At 44.2% G+C, this 20,489-nt stretch overlaps 1 protein-coding gene across 1 annotated transcript in view; it reads right to left on the bottom strand.

The window, feature by feature from the left end:
• Window positions 1-2,014: 2,014 nt before the first annotated feature.
• Window positions 2,015-20,489, bottom strand: part of efnb1 (ephrin-B1) — a 56,804-nt gene continuing 38,329 nt past the window's right edge. Inside the window, exons 3-5 of the mRNA XM_058649499.1 lie at window positions 11,481-11,573; window positions 6,202-6,318; window positions 2,015-4,042 (exon numbers count right to left, since the gene is read on the bottom strand). Coding sequence (XP_058505482.1) covers window positions 3,651-4,042; window positions 6,202-6,318; window positions 11,481-11,573 — 602 coding nt within the window. The 3' untranslated portion in view covers window positions 2,015-3,650. The remainder of the gene's footprint in view (window positions 4,043-6,201; window positions 6,319-11,480; window positions 11,574-20,489) is intronic.

Raw genomic sequence — 20,489 nt, 5'->3', positions numbered from 1 at the left:
AAACTTGACAGTTATGATTCAAACAAAGGGAAACAAAGTCAACAGGTTTTGCTTACACATGCACATTGAAAAATAATACTGTGGCTTTGAACAATAGCAGAAATCAACCTACAGTGAGACTCATATCATGAGCGACCAACATCCTTGTGCTAAATTAGGAAAGAGAGATGACAAAGGAGAAGGGCGGAGGGAGGGAAAGAGAGGCAGAGAGAGCAACTTTAAAACAAAGGACCGCCTGGGAGATAATGAGTGGTGTAAACCGGATGATTTATTAGCGGGTGCAGCACGGTCACACTCTCATACGTGGCCTCTTTTTCTTTTTTACTCTCCATTTCTCTCTCCCTCACTGTCTCCGTCTCTCTCCATCTGACTTATTAAAACGGAGAAAGGATTAATCACTGAGGACCGAAAATATTTTTGTTACGTCTCATAATGGAGTGGAAGGTGTAGATACCTCAAAGGCAGTGGAATAACACAGTCTTCATATGCAGAGTTAAGTGCTGTCTCCAACAGGGAAGGGGCCTTATCATTATCATGACATATCCATTTCAAAGCTGCTCACTGACTTCAGTCCTGAACAGTTTCTGAGCAATGAAAATCCTGTTGAACGGCAACATAAAAACTCTGAACCCCAGTTGTTGTTGTTGTTGTTGGTGTTTTTTCTTTCTTTTTTTTTAACACATGTGGTAACAAAGACTTATTCTTTTGACAATACTGGACACTGCGAAAAGAGACAGCGTGGGTGTCTGCTGCAATATTCAGTTTATCTCTAAAAGAAAAGAAAATAAAAACATATTGCAAACAGAGACAAAAATGCAAGGATTCATACAAAACACACTTTTAAAAAGACAGCTATTTACAAACATCCTCCATTACAAAAATCTAATCTTAAATTTTTTTTTATTATGAGCAGTTTTCAGGTGAAATTACATCTTAAATTGGGCTCTATCCATATATTTACATTTCTCTGATATTCCCCCCCCCACCCCCTTAATTTTTTATTCTCCCCCAAATTTGAATAACATTAAGTGGTCACGAGAATGAATGAAAATGAGATATGGTTTGTGGTAATTCGGTAATGACTCCCTTGGCTGGTTTAGGTGAACGGATGCGCACTGACGCGAAACAAAAATATTTGATCTGGATGTGTTTCACAGAGGGCCACTGAGGGCTGCATGCTGAGTTAAAACACAGGACCACTAAAGCATGAGCAGCTGTTTAGGCTGTTAACTTTAAGGTTAACGACACGCAAAAGCTATTGGAGTCTTCCCTGTGTCTTCAAGCTGGGCTGCCTTTTATCCCAGCAGTGTATATCAGTGGATGGCGATAGTTTGTGGCAGCAGATGATAGGTCCGTCCTGGTGGTGAATAAACATTCACCGGCAGTCTGACCGTTTGACTGGAGATAAACCCGGACCCGTCAGTCTGTGCATGTGTTTGTACGCACATGTGCATTAAACGTCAGCTCAGTGTCTGCGTGCTGAGGAATGGCCGTCGTTATCTCCTCTCCTCTCACACATCATTAACTGGGACTGCGGCGCTTCGTATTTTGGCGGCTACACTGATTGGAGCACCTACCTCTAGTCCAACCTCCCCATCCCAAAAAAAAAAAAAACAGTCTGCTCTGCTGCTTAAAACCCCATAAGCATTCACACACATACACACACACACTCAGAGAAAAACTGCAAATATAAGCACAAAAAAACACCTACATGTTCACACGGACAGATTCAATCACCACCCCTCCCTCTACCCCACCTGAAGGCGAGCTTCATTGTGCACACATGTTCATGCACCCGGCTGCAGCAAATCCTGCCTCGGTGCCGCTGCCCTGGGCTGTGTGATAGCTGAGCTGCAGTGTCCTTGCAGCCTGCACACCTTGACTGTGGAATATTTCTGCACAGCATATTTTTTTTTTTTTTTTATTCACAGCACAACTGGTGAGCGGATGGAAAAATTAATACTAAACTGCACCCCACCCGCCCTCCCCCCACTCATCCCCCACTACCTCCTCCTCCTCCCTGCCAAACCCCCTCCACCCAGTACCCACCGCCATCTTGCTCTCAGGTTAAAGCCAAGTCACAAGAACATTTTCTCCTTCATCTGCCGCTCTCTCTCATGCTCTCCTCTCACTCACTCTCCTCCCCGGCTGGTGAGTGTGGGCATGGAGATGGCACACAGATTAGTCACACGCTGGCGACACCGCTGACTGCACACTCCACTGACTCATGTACAGATGGCAGCCAATTGGCATCTGACAGTAATGTATCCCAATCTTCAGCCGTAGCGTGCTCTCCAACTTATATATAGGGCATCCTACCTATGTAGGCCAGGCAGTGAGCACTGAGCACCCAGGCTCAGGCAGCAGGCACATACTAACTGTTTGATTCTTACACCGTAGCACCAGAAGCTAGAACAAACAAATATCAACATGCCTGCCAGCGTACGGAAAATCATTCTCCCCTGAAAAAACTAATCAGACTCAATAAAACCAGTTAGATCTTGGGCATGTCTTCAGGAAAGTCAGGCAGCCTGGTCTGTCTTCTTTTTGAAGCACATGACACAGTAACTCACTGTTCTACCCCTAAGCCAACAAGTCTGCCTGGATACTAGACTGGTCTAGACATGTCCGAACAAACACGCGCACACACACACACTCACTCACTCACTCATTCAAAGGACACAAGTCATAAATACCAGAGTAATGGCAAAACTCACATCGGACTAGTGGAGGAGGGAGTATTACAATAAAAACACACACACACACATGAACATGAACAGACACACCTCGACATCAGCAGTCCAGCTAATTCTTTTCGTGGGGGGGGAAATGACTGCAATGGATGACATTGGTAGTGAAAGGATGAGGGTAATAATGATGATCTATTCAACTCTATACATTGTGCACTTGTAGGAAAAGTCTAACAAAATACAACTGCTTTGTGAACTGACTCAGGGTTTGAGGAGATCCTCCATCAAAAATAGTTAAGTAAGGCAAACATCAGAGGTGCGAAGGGAGAGGAACACATCGTTTCACACACTGTGTCTGATACCTGAGCTATCTGGAGAGTTTCCTGGTCCAGCACAGAGCCCTGACTAATACACACACATGCACGCTGACACACACACACACACATAAACTGCAGGCTGAGTGGCGGTCGGGGCCTGTGTCAGCCTGTTCCTGGCTGGTGTGCTAGGGTGGTGTGTTTAATTGGGTGTAGCACAGACTGTACTTCAGGGGACTGAGATAAGTTATATCCTGCCCATTAAAGGGGACAGCAAACCAGGAAGCTAAAGTTCCATCTGTTGGTTTGCTACAGCCCTGCCCCCCTGTTGGCGCCCAGCGGGGAGACGTAGAAGTTGGGATGTGAGGGTGAAGGAGGGGGGGGGGGGGATTGGTTATTTCAGACAACCCAAACAAACAAAATAAACCTCTCATCAGTCAGCTCACAACCCCGCTGGTTACTGGTCAGTGCATGTCTCTCCAGATTTGTGCAGCAGGTGGTAGAAATAACAGGGGCTTGAAGAAACATCAAGTCCCCAGAATGCAAAGGAAGGTGTTCTTCCCAGGAACATAAATCAAGCGCTCCCCCTTTCTCTCTCTCTCTCTCTCTCTCTCTCCTGGCTGTGTCGCTGGCTGTGCGGAGCATGTCAGACTTTGTAGTAGATGTTGGCGGGGCTCTGCGGCGGCATCTCCTGGACAATGTAGACGGGGTGGCCATAGTCGCCGCTCACCTTCTCATAGTGAGGGCAGTAGTTGTTCTCTGTCCGCAGCGGAATGATGATGTCACTGGGCTCAGTGCCAGCTGTGCCCCCGGGCATCTTGGGATTGGACAGCGTGCTGAGCGACAGTGCCGAGGGGCGGGGCTGAGAGTGGGTATTTTTCCTGGTGCGCTTGCGCATCTTGATGAGCAGGATGATGAGGAGTAGGATGAGCAGGAGGAAGATGATGCAGCCCGCCACAATGGCGGAGAACACGGCCACTCTGGATCCGAAGATGCTGTCTGTGTTAGACGAGGAACCCGGGTCCTGATTCATGTGGTCTAGACAGAGAAATAAAAAGAGCCAGGGGTTAGACACTGCACAAAAGTTATTATGGAGAGAGGAAGGATCAGAGGAGGAAGAGCACATTGTTTTTACTAAAGGAGGGGTAGTCTAGCTTCCCCCCCATTTTCGAGATTTATTACATGAAAAAAAGCTTGAATAGGTACATCAAAAAGATGGTTTTCACATGTGCCACGCAGTTCTACTTGGCCATATGCAGACAATATGGGTTGGGGTGCGAAAGCCCTTCAGCACATTCGCCTCTTCTTGTTTCACTCAGTTGGTAACTGTTAAAACAGTTTATTTAGCAGCTATTTATTTACAAATTGAAAGTGGCTGCACATGTATTTTCACCATTTGTTTGAATAAATATTGCTGTTATTGTCTGACAGAAAATCATAGTCCACAGTACGCAGTCACAACCCCAGGGACGTCCTTTGCCGTTTCATGGAATAAAACATTTGGATTTATGAGCGCCTCCTCCCTGCTCAGAGACTGCTACACAATCACAGGTCTAATAACATTCGCAGCGATCCTGTCCTGCCCTGTCATATCTAGATCTCACTGTTCTGGTGCTGGATCGACAATGATCACAGCCCTGTTGATTTAATCCCATTGAATTACGTCAGTCAAAATTGCCTCCCAATGAAATCCGCAGTCGTTGCTCAGCAAAACAAAGATCCCTGCTCCGATAAGAGTGCAGGCTTCATGACCAGTGGAGGCCAACATATTACAGCACAGGCCAAGTGAGATATCAACCAAAAATGAGGAGGGCATATCTGAACATCTGATTTTATTTATCCTTTTTATTTAGGATGGGGGAGAGACATATGGGGGGGGGGGGGTTGGGTGACTCGACTCCCCCACTGACTGAAATCTGAGAAGAACCAAATCTGTTTTCCATGTATGTGTGCAGCTGCTGCCAAAGAGCAGGACCCCCCCCACACCAACATGCACCACCTCTTTACTGTCCATTACCCCCCCCCCCCCACACACACACGTACACACAGACACACAAAAGCCTCATACCTCCAGAGACTGCCCTCCCCACTAATGACTGTGACTCAGCCCTCCGCTGACCACTCTGCACTTAACCATTTAGTGAGAGGAGGAGAACCGCCTTATCACAACTCAATGACATCAATGAAAGCTACTGAGTCCAGCTTTTATCAGCCAAATCAGACGAGCAAGGAATTTTTGTACAGTCTGGGCACTGGAGGACAGAGCTGGAGAGAGGCTGTCAGACATTTCATTCCGGAAATATCAGCCCCTCAAACCACAGTGACACATCCTTCATTCCACCCTCCACTTCTTCACTTGACGTAATCACTGATCTAACAGTGGTAGACAGGTAAAAGCCCAAGAATAGGGAAAAGTGACATTAGGAGGGAACTCTTATTATATTGTGTCAAATAAGCAATTACTAAGTGAGGACAACTTATCACATTGGGGCAGGCAGAACAGTCTGTGCTTAGGGAAGTTTGTGGCATACAAAGTTGTGGAGTAAGTCAAAAAGTTAGTGAAGGGAGTGAGAGAGAGAGAGAGGGAGAGGAAGTTCCTCCAGAGGGAAGCAGCAGCTACGAAAGGTGTTGTTGAAAACAGGAAACAAGCAGAGCCCCGAGCATCCGAGGAGGCTGAAGTGACTTCTTCACTTACCTCTGTGTTTAATCTTCACTGATCTGTGATTCTACAGATGTTTTAAAAAGGCGTCTCGTAAAGTAGTAGTGAACCTTTGAGTCTCTTTGGGTGCAGCACAACCTTTGCGTTTCATCTGATAACGCAATTTGAGCCATATTTATTTTTTAGGAGGGGTTCAATTCGGTGTTATTTGTAGTCATTCTTTAACTGATTATCATTTTGTTCTGTGCAACTGGTTTTACATCTATTCTAGCACAGTGACCCCCAGCAATCAAAAGGAGTGCCTGCGGCAAAAGATAGCCGCATGAGAAAGAGGTACTTTGAGTGAGTCAACGATTATATTTATTTTATTTTTCTTTTAGGCTAATTGTGATTAACTCTTGGAAAAGCCCTTGAGGCTGTGAACATTTCAAAACCCTTTTCTTAGACGAAAATTTGCACTCTCGAAACACAAAAGCATTCTGCGAAGAGTCTCAAGAAGCTGTTTATGGGTGTACTGTTTGTCTGTCAATCTGCTCACCAGGATTTCCTGGCATCTCAGGCCCAACGCGACCTTGGTCAGGCGGACTTGGACTGGACTCTGGTATGGCGTTGTCTTCTGGAGCCTCCGGCGCCACAGGGTTCACCGCGTTTGGAACTGTGGGAAACAGAAAACACAGAAACTCAGCCTTGGCAAGCTGCACATGCTGAATTACAATGACTTGTTCCCTCTGTACTGGCATGGTTCCTTTTTTTTATTATCTTTTGATATATCATTTATACAGAGAGAGAGAAGGTTATCTCTGCTTGCGCTGAAAGCATCTCCGAAGTAAAGATGAAAGCCCAAAAAAGAGGAAGAACAAGTTAGCAAACGTCTGTGAAACACACCAGTATCCCTGTCCTGTCGTAAAAAATGAGCTCACATCTACATCAGCTGCTCCTTCAGCAAACACTCAGACAGGCATTTCCAACACTGACACATTCATGAGAGCGTAGCACACACACACACACACGCGTGCGCACGCATGCTTGCAAACACACATATATGCACACACCTAGAATATACTTACAATACACTTAGGCATGGCAGAATGAGGGTAAAGTAGTTATATATTAACTTTTTATTGTTTTACATTATTCATCACGTTAAAAGGCCATAATATGCCTTATTTATTGCTCTGGCTTTAACTCTGCCGGAGAGAGGCACACTTCTGAAGAGGAGAGAATAGGAGTACAGGGAGAGCAGGGGGAGACGAGGCGAAGCGGAGAGGAGAGGAGGGGGCCGCAAAAGCTCCGAGGAGAACGCAAAGGAAACAGACAGTTTATCTGTCTGTCTGTTGTGATTTCAGCACACACACTTTGAAGTCTTTGTGCGGTAAACACTGGTGGGTCCATGGCGTGGCTTTTACGAGGGCAGGGCCAGCAGACGGGGGACTGTTATAAACTATTACCGATGCCGGTCAGATGGATTCCACAGCACGCTATCAGATGCCTCTCCTCTATCAGGCCTTATCTGCATCTGCCCAAAAGCCTGCTCAAGGCGTGTGTGAGAAATAGAGAGGAGGGCGTGTGGGGAGGCAATTTACATCTAAGTCCCTCATGGCAAGTGTGTGTCAGCGTGCATATGCGTGTGTGTGTGTGTGTGTGAGAGAGAGAGAGAGAGAGGGGATAGCAGTCTGTTTGCTATTTCCAGCCCAGTTGGACTTGTCAGGAGAAAAGCTTTGGGTGTGGGACATCAGGCACTTTGAACAACAGAAAGAAAAAAATTGAGCAATATATAAAAAACAAAGAAGAAGAAAGAATATGAATCCATTGCAGTGTCCACTTCTTGGTGACAATAAGCACACTATTTACATACTGATCTCCTCTTCCTCATCTATTGTTCATATCCTGACCATCACACGGCCCCATACTGATTGCAGCAGTGTTGAACGTAGCCATGAGCTGTTGTGTGCCGTCAATAATTGATGAGAAAGGACAGGAGTGAGAAGTGGGAACATTCACGCATGGCAGAGGATATGAGAGGACACAGTGATCTGATTCACTCCCTACTTATAGACCAACACTGTGTCAACCACTGAGCATGTGCAGGGAGCGTTGTAATGTTCTGACCCATTTTTCTGTGTGTACTGCTGACATTTCTCTTAGCTATGCAGACAGCAACTACCTCAGAACTGCCAGCACGCCAGGAGGAGGGAAAAGGCGGCGGGGGGAGTGGGAGCGAGGGAGACAATGATCGAGCGACACTGGGGAGAGACAGATATGTAAGGAGAGGTAGAAAGGGAGAAAAAAAAACGAGGAGGGAGGGTGTGAGCGAGGCAGTGAGTCAACATATTTCTAATGAGCACACTGAAATGATGTGCTGCAGGAAAAAAAAGAGCACCGAATAGCGATGGATGTATAAAATATGGGCACCTCACACTTTCCCTTCTCATTCAATGTCTCTTCCCGTTTTACGTCACATTTAATATGAAGACAAAAGACGGAACACGAGGCATTTAAAGCACAATTAGATATCAATGTGTCAGGGCGCGTAGCTTCCTGCAAATGATGATGATTCAACATGATTAAAACCGGGAGCGTTTCCACGGTACCATGCAACTGTAACATTAAAAGAATGGGAACATTTTACCCGTTGTTATGAGTCACCCAAAAATCAGTACAACATGCAAAGGAGTGGACATATGGAGAGATCTTGGAGACTTGGCTAGAGAGAGTATTGGCATTCAGCTGCAGAGACAGAGGAAATGTGGCTTAAACACAATACCATCTTGGGTCAGCGCCGAGTGTGTGAGTGTGGCTGCAGAAAGTAGTCGAGTCTCCTGCCGCATACAGTATAAGGACTGTTTTCATCACACATCAGTCTTTTAAGGGACTTTTTCAATACATTGATTTAAATGTCAGAAAGTAGCGAGCCCTTCACAGTCTCCCAGAGGCCAAGGTGATGTCTCCAAACAGTCCACGAGCCAAATGCTTTTAATTTATAATTAATTAAAACACAGAAAAGTGACAGATTTTCTCCGTTCCAAGTCCAGGAATCAGCAACTATTCGCAGTTTTCAGCTTGTTAATGATTCGCTGGTATAAATGACTATCAAATGAATTTTCTGTCGACACTTTAGCCAATTAATCAGCAAATCTTTTCAGCACTGGCAACCCTTAATGGCACCTTCATTATTTTCCCAGGAAAAACAATCGCCTAGAAATGGTCCACAGCAGCATAATCAAACTTTCTGTCAATGCACTAATTTCTCACTGCCCTTCTTCAAACAATTACTGGCTCGGATGGGCAAATTATGCACCAACGATTTCATCCACAGAAAAGGATTTAGTCTATATATTTTTATAGATTAAATAGTAGCAGCTGGGCCAACAGCATCTTTTCTAACAAGGTTTTTAGGGCACATTGACTGTGAGTGACAGCTCGCTTCAGACTTCTGTGGGAAATGAGTGCATGGCTCTGGTGAAGTTGAGGAACAGCCGGCAGCCACAGAAACAGACAGAAGCTGAGGAGGAACTTTCCTAGAACTTTCCTCGAACTCGACATTTCCTTTCTCCAATTTCATTAACACGTTCACAGGAGTTTGTCCGTTGTGTGTGCATTCACGTAACGATGCTGTAATTTGGCGACAGTGTTACAATGCTGGTGCTGTCAAATGCTGTAATTGACCTACATGGGGAGATAGTGTGATACCTGTCTGTCTCTGAGAATATGGGTCGGTGCTTTTTTTTTTTTTTTACTTCACTGTATCTGCTGAATTTGTTCTGACTCGGACCTCGCGAGCATCAGCAGCTTGTTAGCTTCTATTCTCCTACTGACTGCCATGGATACACTGCTGTCATCCAACTAGCCAACATTCAAATATCTGCACTCAAATGTGCAGACACACACACACACACACACACGCACACACACACACTTTGCAGATTGCTCAGCAAGTCCCAGTTTATTTCTGACATGTTGAGATCCAGCTTTAAAGTTGGAATCATTGCGGCAGGCAGATGTTCCTCTCAGATGGTTAGTGTCTATTTCAGTCAAAACAACCACACTTAGTGAAGGGGGGGGGGGGGGGGTGTTTACAGAGTCACACATCTGTGTACTAAACCCTGTCAAAAATCAGGATATGGATGTCCATATACTGAATAACGCTGCATCTAAAAGTGAAATGTATGATGCAAACCAAATGCTGTGTCCGAGGATATCTAAACAAAGCTAGTTTGTTTACTTCCAGCACTTTAAGATGACTTAGCCGCGGCGACCGCGCATGCACGGACATTTCTGTTCCCCCCGATTAACGAAAATCAGGTGGAAGAACATCTGCAAGCTCTTCAAACTCGTCCCTTTGAGTTTGTATATAAAGCGATTTATTCAAAAACACAATGTGAGCCCAGTAGAGGTGGGGAACATGATAACAATCTTTTATCACAAGAAATGAAACTTTGCAGCACTGTATCAAAAATCTATCTAAATCAAATTAGAAAGTAGTCAGATGGAGTGTTCCTTAAAGACAAACATAAACACGGCACATCGAAGAAATCAGGGTACTTCATCACACTGAAGCAAAAATCCTGCAAATCCAATAAAGCAGTGCATGAGGCAGTCTTGCTTATTGATTTGCACTGCTGCCTGCAAATCTGAGTTATTAAAGGGACAGTTCCCTCAGTGTCAGTGGTTTGCTGAGACAAATCTCTTCTATTATTTATACCGACCCATTTCTCACTTTGTGAAAAACACAGCTGCTTAGCATTTGTAGCCAGTACATGAATAATTGAAAACCTTTTCTAATCAACAATAATGAACTATAATGTGCTGTAACCACAAATCTGAAGTGGTTATTTAGTACTCATTTATAAGTGTTTAGATTTTTTTTGTTGGTCAAAAGTAGGCAAACGTGTCGTCAAACTTAACGTGCATTGTAATTGAAAAAGTTTTAAACCCATCTGGATAATTGTACTAATAAGTGTACATACCTATAAACAGTTAACAAAAGTTTTATTACACACTGTAGGAATTTGTTTATGAGCGTAATTATACATCATTAAATATAATTATAGCTCTTTCACACTGGGTTGTCGAATACCCATTGAGAGAAGACATTTCATTATTTGTTTACTTATCTATATTTTACTTTTTTTTAACATTATTTTACATTTATAGGTGAGGTAACATGTTGCAGCTAAATGTCACTCACCTCACCCCTCACTACCAGGTGTGTTGAAGCCTTCAGTTAGCATCAAAACTCCAAACATGTGTATTTTGTCCATTGTGGGCTATTTTAAAAACACGGTGGTCTAAAATGGCAGCATCTGTCGAGCTGACCCTGCTCCTGATAATTAAGTATAAATGTTTTTATCTTCAATATCTGAAAATAACCATTGATGTTGATATAGCCTGCTAATATATTGTGATGTTTAATTATATATATTATAATAATAATTTCATGTCATAATATTGAGATGAAGAGTTGTACATTACATGTCATTACATGTCATGTAAATGACATGTAATGTTGTACATGACTACTGGAACACCTAATTGTGATGGGACACCACTATAGGCAGTTGATTTATGCCGCAGCTCCAGGTAATGGCATTAAAGACGTCCATATAAAAATTGTTTGAAGTCATCAAAGCCACTGGCCTCTTCATTTCACAACCCAACTTTAAAGCTGTAGAGAGCAGGTCCCGTCAGAGGCTGGTGGCGGACAAAGTCACGCTGTTCACACATGGCGATAAATGAAAATGTCACACCAAAGTGAAACATGGCTTTAAGGCATCGGCTCTGTGTTGTGTTCTGCATGTCACATGAGCGCACATTTACCTTGTCCGACTTTCATGATGACTTTCATGGCTCGGCTCTTGCAAGCGCCTCCCTCTCGGTTCTCCAGGCCCTCAACTGTGCCATTGGAGGTTGCTGGAGGAGGCAAAGATACAGATGAAGAGGAGAGGGGAGAAAAACAAGGGGTGGTGCGGGGTGAGGAGAAGAAGAAAAGCAGGAGGTGAGGAGAAAGAGGAGGAGAGAAGACACATTGGTTAATGAGCATGTCCATAACGCACAGAGCTAATCAATATTTACGACAAGCACTGATTAGCTGTCCCAGTGATTAGCCATTCTCACCCTCAATCAACCGCCAGCTTTTCTCAAAGTGAAGTCAAATGAATGGAACAACATTAGAGCCTATACTGAGGGAGGGAGGACGCCCAGGTGGAGAGGAGGAACATGGTCAGACCTGGGTCTGTGTGTCTTTGTGCGTGTGTGTGTGTGAAAGATAGGGAGAGACAGACAGAAAGCGAGGGAGTATGTTTTTGGTCTGCGCATAGTTGAGCAGTGAGACATGTCAGCGAGAGTTCCAGCTTCTCGCCAAGTCCTCGAGCAGCTTACTCCCTCTGAGCCACATGTGTCATTACTTGCTGGTAGTGCTGAGAGCTAAACACCTCCCTTAATGTTCGTGAGTGTGTGTGTGTGTGTGTGTGTGTCATTTACAGTATATATTAGTGTGTGTGTGTGTGTCAGCTTCTTTCCATTTGTTTTAAAGTGTGTGTTCTGCTCTGATTTGAGTGACGAGCTCAGGGTCAACGGTTGTTTATTCAATGTCACATTCACTTCAGACACTGTGACACAATTGGCTGTCTATTTTCGGGCTCATGATAATGACCTAGGGAGACAGAGTGTGACTCTGACCTTTACACTGAGCAGCTAAGCACAAGGCACTTGTAAGGTGTAGGAGTGTGTGTGTGTGTGTGTGTGAGTGTGTGTGTGTGTGTGAGAGAGAGTGTATGTGCATCTGAGTAGGCGCAGACGATGGCAGCTCTAATTTTGGAATTCCCCAAATACTCTCCATCTTCACTTAGTCTGCTGTTTAACTCCCTTCCTCTGAAATGCTATTGTTTATCTTCCTCATGTTATCTGTCTTCGTCTTTCTCTGCTTTTTTCAATCAGTTCTTTTTTTCCTTTTTTTTAATCTGTGCTATCTGGCTCTACCCCTCCCTTTCCCTCCCTCTTAACTCAATGACCATCTCCCTGGGTGATTGCTTCAGATGCCACCCTCATTATGATGAGATAGTCTTTGAGTGGGTGTTTATCTAATGATGACATTGTGAGACAGACTCAGCTACAGATGGGAGGGGTGGGGGCTCGAATAATGCGTCACAAATATCAAAATACTTACCTCGCCGTCTCTGGTATGATGTATGGATGTTTCTATGTTCATTTCCCTGCTATGAACTAATGTTACATCAAGCAGTGTTGAAATCTGGCTCCGCAGCTATGGAAAAGCTCATCTAGTTGATTCATGCCTTGTCATTCCTAAGCATTATTAATGCTGACATTTCGTTGCCCTGTGGGACTCCAGCTTTGTACCGTGGCGAAAATTGACGAAAACTAAATAATGAATTGCACTAACATTAATTTACATTATCAGATCATACTCGGAGCTCAGAATTACAAAGTGGACCACAACATACTGTTGGAGTACGTGATAATTTGTGAAAATGATTGTGATAACATCGTGTCAGGAAATTCTTTCACCAAACCACACCCCCCCCCCCGCTGTCGACTCATACTGTGACTGAGTGAACCGGTCACTGAGTGAAATATATATATATGAGGGGTCATCTGGAGCTGAGTGCAGCACACGAACACAAAAATTTCAAATTTACGTGGGCCATTACTGTGAATGAACACTCAAGGCTAAGTGAGTCTTATGATTTATGTAAAGTCTATGCAAGGAGCAGGCCGCTGCTAAAGGAGACATTCAAAGACAGCAAAGTGAACACGCCTGTTTCCAGTCTTGAAGGGCCCAAGCGCTGCCACGAGTACTAACCTCATCCTGCCATTTTCCACCCAATTTCACCTCTTCTTTCAATTTGAAAATTTCCAGGGCAAGGTTATAGAAAAATTAGCTCTGTGAAGATGGAGCTCAAAGGCAGTGGAATAATCTACCTCTGTGAGCATCGTGCTATGAATTTTATATCCACTCAGGGGGAGCAGATCTTTTCGGTGTTAACTTACTTCAGTCATTGAAATTAACTATTCCTTCAGGCTCCTGCATTACTGATGTGGCATGATGATAGGTTGGCCCCTGGAGGCCCCTGTTTGTACTAACAACTGAAAGTGAGCTGGATTTATAAAGAAATGATCACTTTACATGTTGTTTGTACTGAGACCATTTAAAATGTCAAATAATTCAAGACCTTTACTGTTCTCCTGGAAATTCATAATCCGATTAACTGTGTCAAATTGTAAGCACATTTCCTGATGTGAATCCATCCTTTAAGTACTATTCAAGATGGAAATCAGCTACAGATACAACTGTTGAGTGCATTAAAAATGCATTTCAAAAATGTTGCCGTCCCTACTGCTGCATTTGTCATTTTAATCTCTGTTTATCAGAGTATTTAGATCGCTCATGTCAAAAGTTCACTGATTTGCCAGCCATATTTGCAGACGTGCCAACTTTATAACCTGACTCCAACACAAAGACACGCTGCCAGCTTTCTCTTTAATCTGAAAGCCTTTCACTCACTCCATCTCCTCTTTCTCTGACTCAATTTTTCTTCCTCTCTAACCCTCTCTCTCGCTTTCTCTCATTTCATTCCCAAACACTAATCCATATCTGGATTTACAGATATTAAAAGGCCGACAGTCATGTCATGTTTTGGAGAGAGGAAACCGGGGAACTGGGTCTTCCTGTCTCAGCAGGGAGATAAAAACACAAGGGGATAAAGTAACGACAGGACGAAGAACAAAGAAACCAGTCCGCTGCTAATGATTTACTGAAGAGAACTGGTTCAATGTTAGTGGCCCAGAATACCAAAGGAACTGGTCATTGCATGAAGGAATTTTTTTTTTTTTTTTATAAAGCAGTTGGCTCCAAAGAGAATTTTTTGTAAGATTTAGGGCCTTTTTGTGGGTGTGGATCATTGGCCGCAGAATGACTAGAGGGAGAACAAAAGATCTACAGCTGCTGAAGTCATAAGAGAAACCAGGTGCCAAATGTTGATGTTGGGAAATATCTACAGTACAAAGTATCAGCCAAGAGAAAGCCATACAAGGGTGAGAGCTGGCCCACAACAAACGCTCCTGTTCCAGTTCTACACACGTACCGCTGCCGCTGACACATTAACGTGCGTATATGAATGCACACACTTGCAATATGCAAAAATGCACACAGATTTCACAAGGACATTTGGGGCAGAGTGGAAGGACTGCTCCCCGAGGTGCTCCGAGGAGAGGAGTGGGAGATGTGTGAGAGATGTAGTGCTGACTGGTCCAGACGACGCACACAAGGTAAGGCGAGAGTGCGAAACGGTGGTCTATATTTATTCTCAGGTCTGCTAAATGAGGTCACTCAGGTGGTCCTGCCGAATACATTCCCCATCTCCATCATGAATCATCTGCTGCTTATTATTCCTGTCCAGCCCAAGGGGGGCTTGCTTTCATACGGTACAATGTGCGCTGTGTACACGCATGTTCATGTGCTCCGGTGTCGATGCAAGCGCGTGCACGCTTACGTGCCCACAGCACAGAAAGTGGGGATGGATACAGCCCATGTGACAGACAGAGAGCAGGTTGTTTAATGAGAAAGTGGATGAGAGGTGACATTCATTGGCTACCTTTCACACACCACCACCCCCCCCATTCTCCCCCCATTCTCCCCAGCATTCAGACTTCCACTTAGACGAGCCAAGCAGGCAGCAGGTACTCACAGTAACAACCAGTAATAATGTCCACATAAAGAAAAGAAAAATCTAAAATGAGCTAAATATATAAACAGGCACAACCACAGTCTGATCACTCACACTAAGCATCAAGGAAAAACACGAACACAAAGAGCTGTTTCATCCGTTTCATTCAAAGGAGGAAGCTAAACACAAGCATTCAAGTAAGTGTGTCTGTATCAAACAGGGCGTCACAGCAGAAATGGATTTTTGTCATACCTGCAATATTCCTCTCTCCGTTTCTGTTTGCATTAGTGAACCATGAGTCAACAAAGGTAGGAGGAGAGAGGAGAGCCTATTTGACCAAAATATCACTCTTGAATGAGCACAGGGAGGGTGAGATTAGGTTTATGGGGCTGTATCCAGCTTGATAACCCTTCCCAGCAGATCTGGCATGCATGCAAGTATGCATGTGCACACTCACATGCAAAAACATACAAAGTGAGGTTGACAGACTGGAATAATACGAAGGGATCTAGATGTTTGCACTTTGAACCTTTTCTAATCCCAAGTATTAGGGCATGGCTAAAGCCTGATTATGGCAGAATGAAATAGATCTAAATAGATGTCCCAGCCCTTCAGTCTTCCATTTCTTTGTCCTTGAAATAGAAATGGAAATCAGTAATCAACCTCCAACCCCTTCACTCGCTGTCTCGCCCCATCGCCTCCTCCACAGGTTTGGCATCGGCAAAGAAAATACATTCAGACTTATCATCTCAGATGAATTGGGGGCACTGAGCTCGGCCAATATTTTCTTTTCTTCTATCTTCACAATAATCAAAGTTGACAGAGAATATTAAATAGTCATATCTTTGACACCGGCGCTGCATGTTTTTCATGCCATTTTGTGAATACAATATTTAATTTAGCTTAGAATAAGCACGGTTTTGAATAATGCACAAGGACACGGCTAATTCACAAATCTTCCTCTTCAATTTTTAGCCATTTAGTTTTTGAAATGTATCACCATGGATCACCTCTCACATCTCTGCATGCTGCCTGTTACCAGAGGCTGCTATGCTGGTAGCCGCATTAAGCCAGGTTTCCACCAAGCGGTACAGTGCAGTTCAGCTCACCGCGGTGAGGTTTCGATCGGTACACCCTGATCTGACTTGTGTTTCCACAGCGGGGTGTGTGGGCTGGATACATAAATTATGAAGCTATTTACATAATGTGCGTCGGCTGCATAAATAGCGTGACGCCACACCAGCGCGACACAGTGCGGCTCGCCAATAAATCCCACGAATAAGAAGAATGTGACACAGTAAACAAAGAGCAACGTCGAGCATTTTGTGTTGTTTCTTTTTGGTACATAGCTGTTTATCACAACAAGACAAGCTTGAGAGAAATCTGCAGGTTTTACGGCAAAAGTTTGCTGTTTTTTCCGCTTGCTGTTGTACAAAATGGATGATTCTCTGTCGAGCAGTCAACAGACTGCAGGGTGTCGAGCTCCACCTTGTAGGAGCTGCTCTTCCAAAAGTTGGACAGTATGATTTGTTATTTTGGTAAACCTCCTCAACGTTTGACAAACACAGATCATTGTGTCATGTACCAAACTAAAATCCAACTGTACTGCTTCATAGAAATGGGGCTTTAGTGTCAAGGTTTAAGGTGGTAAGCAGCTCAGTGCACACAACTGTTGCTCAGCTCACAGCTTCAGGATACAGCCAGAGGGGGAGCTCCTCTCCTGTGCCCTGATTAGACTGCTGCTCTCTCTCTCACACACACACACACACACACACACACACACACACACACAGAGGCAGAAAGCAAGAGCATACCCGGCTGTACACACATACAGCTACATCCACATTTGAAACGGCTGCGGAAAAAAAAAACATACATGTAAGCACTCGGTCCAACAGAATGGAACACACACTGACATGCACGCACACACAATTTCATATTCACACACACACACACACACACACACGTTGGCTGCCTTTATAGCCAGAAGATCAGGCAGGACTTAAGAGCTCCTCCGGCACCAAAATTACAGGGTGCCTCTAAATCCTCCCAGCAGAGAGCACTATGGGATAGAATGGGGTGGGGTGAGGAGGGTTGGGTGGTGCTGCAGAAGGGTGAGTGAGGGAGGTAAAGTGGCGACGTGTGTGTAGGGGGGGGTTGAGGTGTTTAGAGGGTGAATGGAAAGAGGAGTGCTGGACAGGAGTGGAAGCAAGAGATTCCTTTTTTTTTTTAAGACACGAGAGTGTGCGAGCCAGAGAGGAGTGAGACCTGATCTGTCCTTGCGTGCATATGCTGGTGAGGGAATATGGAAGGAGGTGATGAAGTGAGGAGTTGAGAGGAACAGGAGGAGGAGAGCTCAGTTTGGAAAAAAAATAAGAAGTGGGAGGTGATCTCTCTCTATGGAGCAGAGGAAGCATATATGTGAGCGTGTGAGCGTGTGTGTGTGTGTGTGTGTGACTGCCAACTTGCTTCCCTCTCACTCACACTCACACTCACCATTTCCACCATGTGCAGTATGGTCCCGGTGCAACAGTGTGCATTTCATAAAAATGTATTTTTTATTATCATTATTATTATAGACTTTATAAAAAACCGAAGAGAAGGTCTGTAGCACAACATAAAAAATAGATGTTAACATAAAGTCATATAAAACAGTTAATCCATAATACATATACATGAAAAGTCAGCCACTTTCACCAGTGTACAGACATGAGTGCCAGTGTAAACCTGATCAAGTGAAACTCAGACGCTGTCATCCAGCACATTTAACATATTGTGACGTTACAAGTTGTGTGTGTGTGTGTGTGTGTGTGTGTGTGTGTACTTGTATCTGTTAGGACCTGGACCTAATGGGGCAGAACCTCATTTCTAAGGCGCTAACATATGAATTGTTGCAAGGTGAAGGTCATGGTTACGGTTGGGAATAATACTTTGTTTAGTCTGTGCAAATGAATAAAAGTCATTGCAGTGTCTTAAGAAGAATAGCAGCTTACAACTGTGTGTGTGTATGGGTGTGGGTTGACATGTCTGTTTATTTGTCAGTCATAACAATCCCTTAATTACAGAGCTAAACGTTGAGCATTATAGACTTCTATATAGCCAGCCCCACCGGTGCTTCAAAGATACTTATGACAGCTTTTAACCTTTGCAGAGGACCTGTCAGCGGCTCCCAAAGTATCTGTGTGTGTTTCTGTGTCTCCATACACATTCCACAGCCTGCAAAAACACAGACCTTCTGCATCATTTAGCTGCAGGTGTATGTGTATGTGTGTGTGTGTGTGTGTCACCTCCCCAGTGGATCTAGCAGGGGCAGAGCTTCTGTACTGCTGCACTTTCCACTCCCCATTTCCCAACTCAGCATGTTGCAAAACCCTGGGATCCCATACACAGCACAAAACTTGCTGGAGTACGCCCCCCTACACACACACACACACATATAGAAGTCCTGGATGTACAAGTACGAAGAAACAAACAAGACAAGATGTGCACAAGAGAAATTGTTCACATGCACACTCACGCCCATACGAGTGCACATGCGGCTGTGTGCAGGCCGTCTGCCGGATCAGTAGGAGATAAAGGATGCAGAATAACAGGAAGGACCTTGGGGAGCAGAGCAAGTCATCTGTCTCAAACATGAACAGACTGAGCACACTCCAACATGACAGATGCAGACAGACTAGAGTCCATCTCATCCTAAACCTTTCTGCTGCACTCATAGCCCTTTTCCCCTGCCCTCCACACACACACACACACACATACACGTTTGAACACACAAAATAAAGGAGGTCTCTGTTTAAAATGTGCATGCGTGCTCCTTCGCCAAAACCCACACGATCTGACAGGTGTGCACCAGGGGGAGTGCAGAATTCTGAACATGGTCAACTGGCACAATAAAATAAAGTAACCTGGGAAGGAGGTACTTAATAATACTATAAGCTTCTGCATATAGTACTGAATTTATGAGACACGAGGGCAGCAGCCAAAATATCCAATATTAATTTCATAACCACACTGACTGTAAAATAAAAACCTGCCACAGCTCTGCTGTTCCCAATATGGAACATTTTTTTTTAGGTATTAGTGTTTTCAGCTTTACCAGCTATTTTACAGCCATAATGTATTCTGTTGTGTGGAGAAGTTGCCAGTAGCCCACACAACCCTCCCTAATGACAGAGTAGCTAATTGGCTGTAATGGCTCTTTTCACCGATATCACTGAGCTGAGCAGCAGTCGCACAAAACCTTAGCAATTTTACACAAATCCTGTGCAAGGGTGGAAAAAAACAGCCTGTTGAAGTGGCCCACACACTTTTTTTTGTTCCCTCTGACCAGCAGCTGCACACATCTAAAAGCACGGATTGAATGAAAGACAAAGGGGGGAAAATAGAACCTTCCAGGTTGCAACTGTTATTTTTCTTTGTTTGTGTAATCATTGCCCCCCCCCCCCCCCCCCCCCATTACATGATTATTTTTAAAAACTGGCACAGCCCTACTGGGCACACACACATTAGCACCCTTGAATACACAACACTAACAGGTGAACAAACATGCCCTGAGAGCCACACCACACACACACACACCACACACACAGTTGCCTGCGAACTCCCCTCTCAGACAGCCAGCGCATCATTTGACTAATAGCTGCTGAAATGTTGCGTGTTCAGAGAAATGAGCAGAGAGGAAACTGGGTCAGAGAGAAAAAAAAAAGCCACTTCACCTTCCTATTGGTCCGAGCTAAAGGTTAGAAGAGATTCAACACATGCTGAAGCGCACACACTCTCTCTCAAACACTGAGAAGCTAAAAGGTTAATATTGTTCATGTGGGAGTTGCTGAGTTATTGTGTGTGTATGTCAGTACATTTCCATGACATTAAGAAAAAAACAAAAAAAACACAATTGATTGTCTTAGTCCGACAAAAACAGACGTTTAAAATCTATTTATTCCAACTGAAATTGCACTAAATCAAATTTGTCAAAGTCATACTAACACACCCAGATAATGTGATTGGGAGTCAGGCTCAGTCGGACCAGAGTTGGACTAAAGCTGGCCTGGGAGCTCTGCACATGAGCCACGGAAATAATAGAAGCCAGTTCCCAGAAGAATGAGACAACAGCAGCAAAAAAAAAACATGTCGAAATTCAGGA

The sequence above is a fragment of the Solea solea genome, chromosome 14 (genome assembly GCF_958295425.1).
Source record: "Solea solea chromosome 14, fSolSol10.1, whole genome shotgun sequence".
NCBI lineage: Eukaryota > Metazoa > Chordata > Actinopteri > Pleuronectiformes > Soleidae > Solea > Solea solea.
The sequence above is the reverse complement of the archived record's forward strand: the minus strand, read 5'-3'. Positions and strand labels throughout refer to the sequence as shown.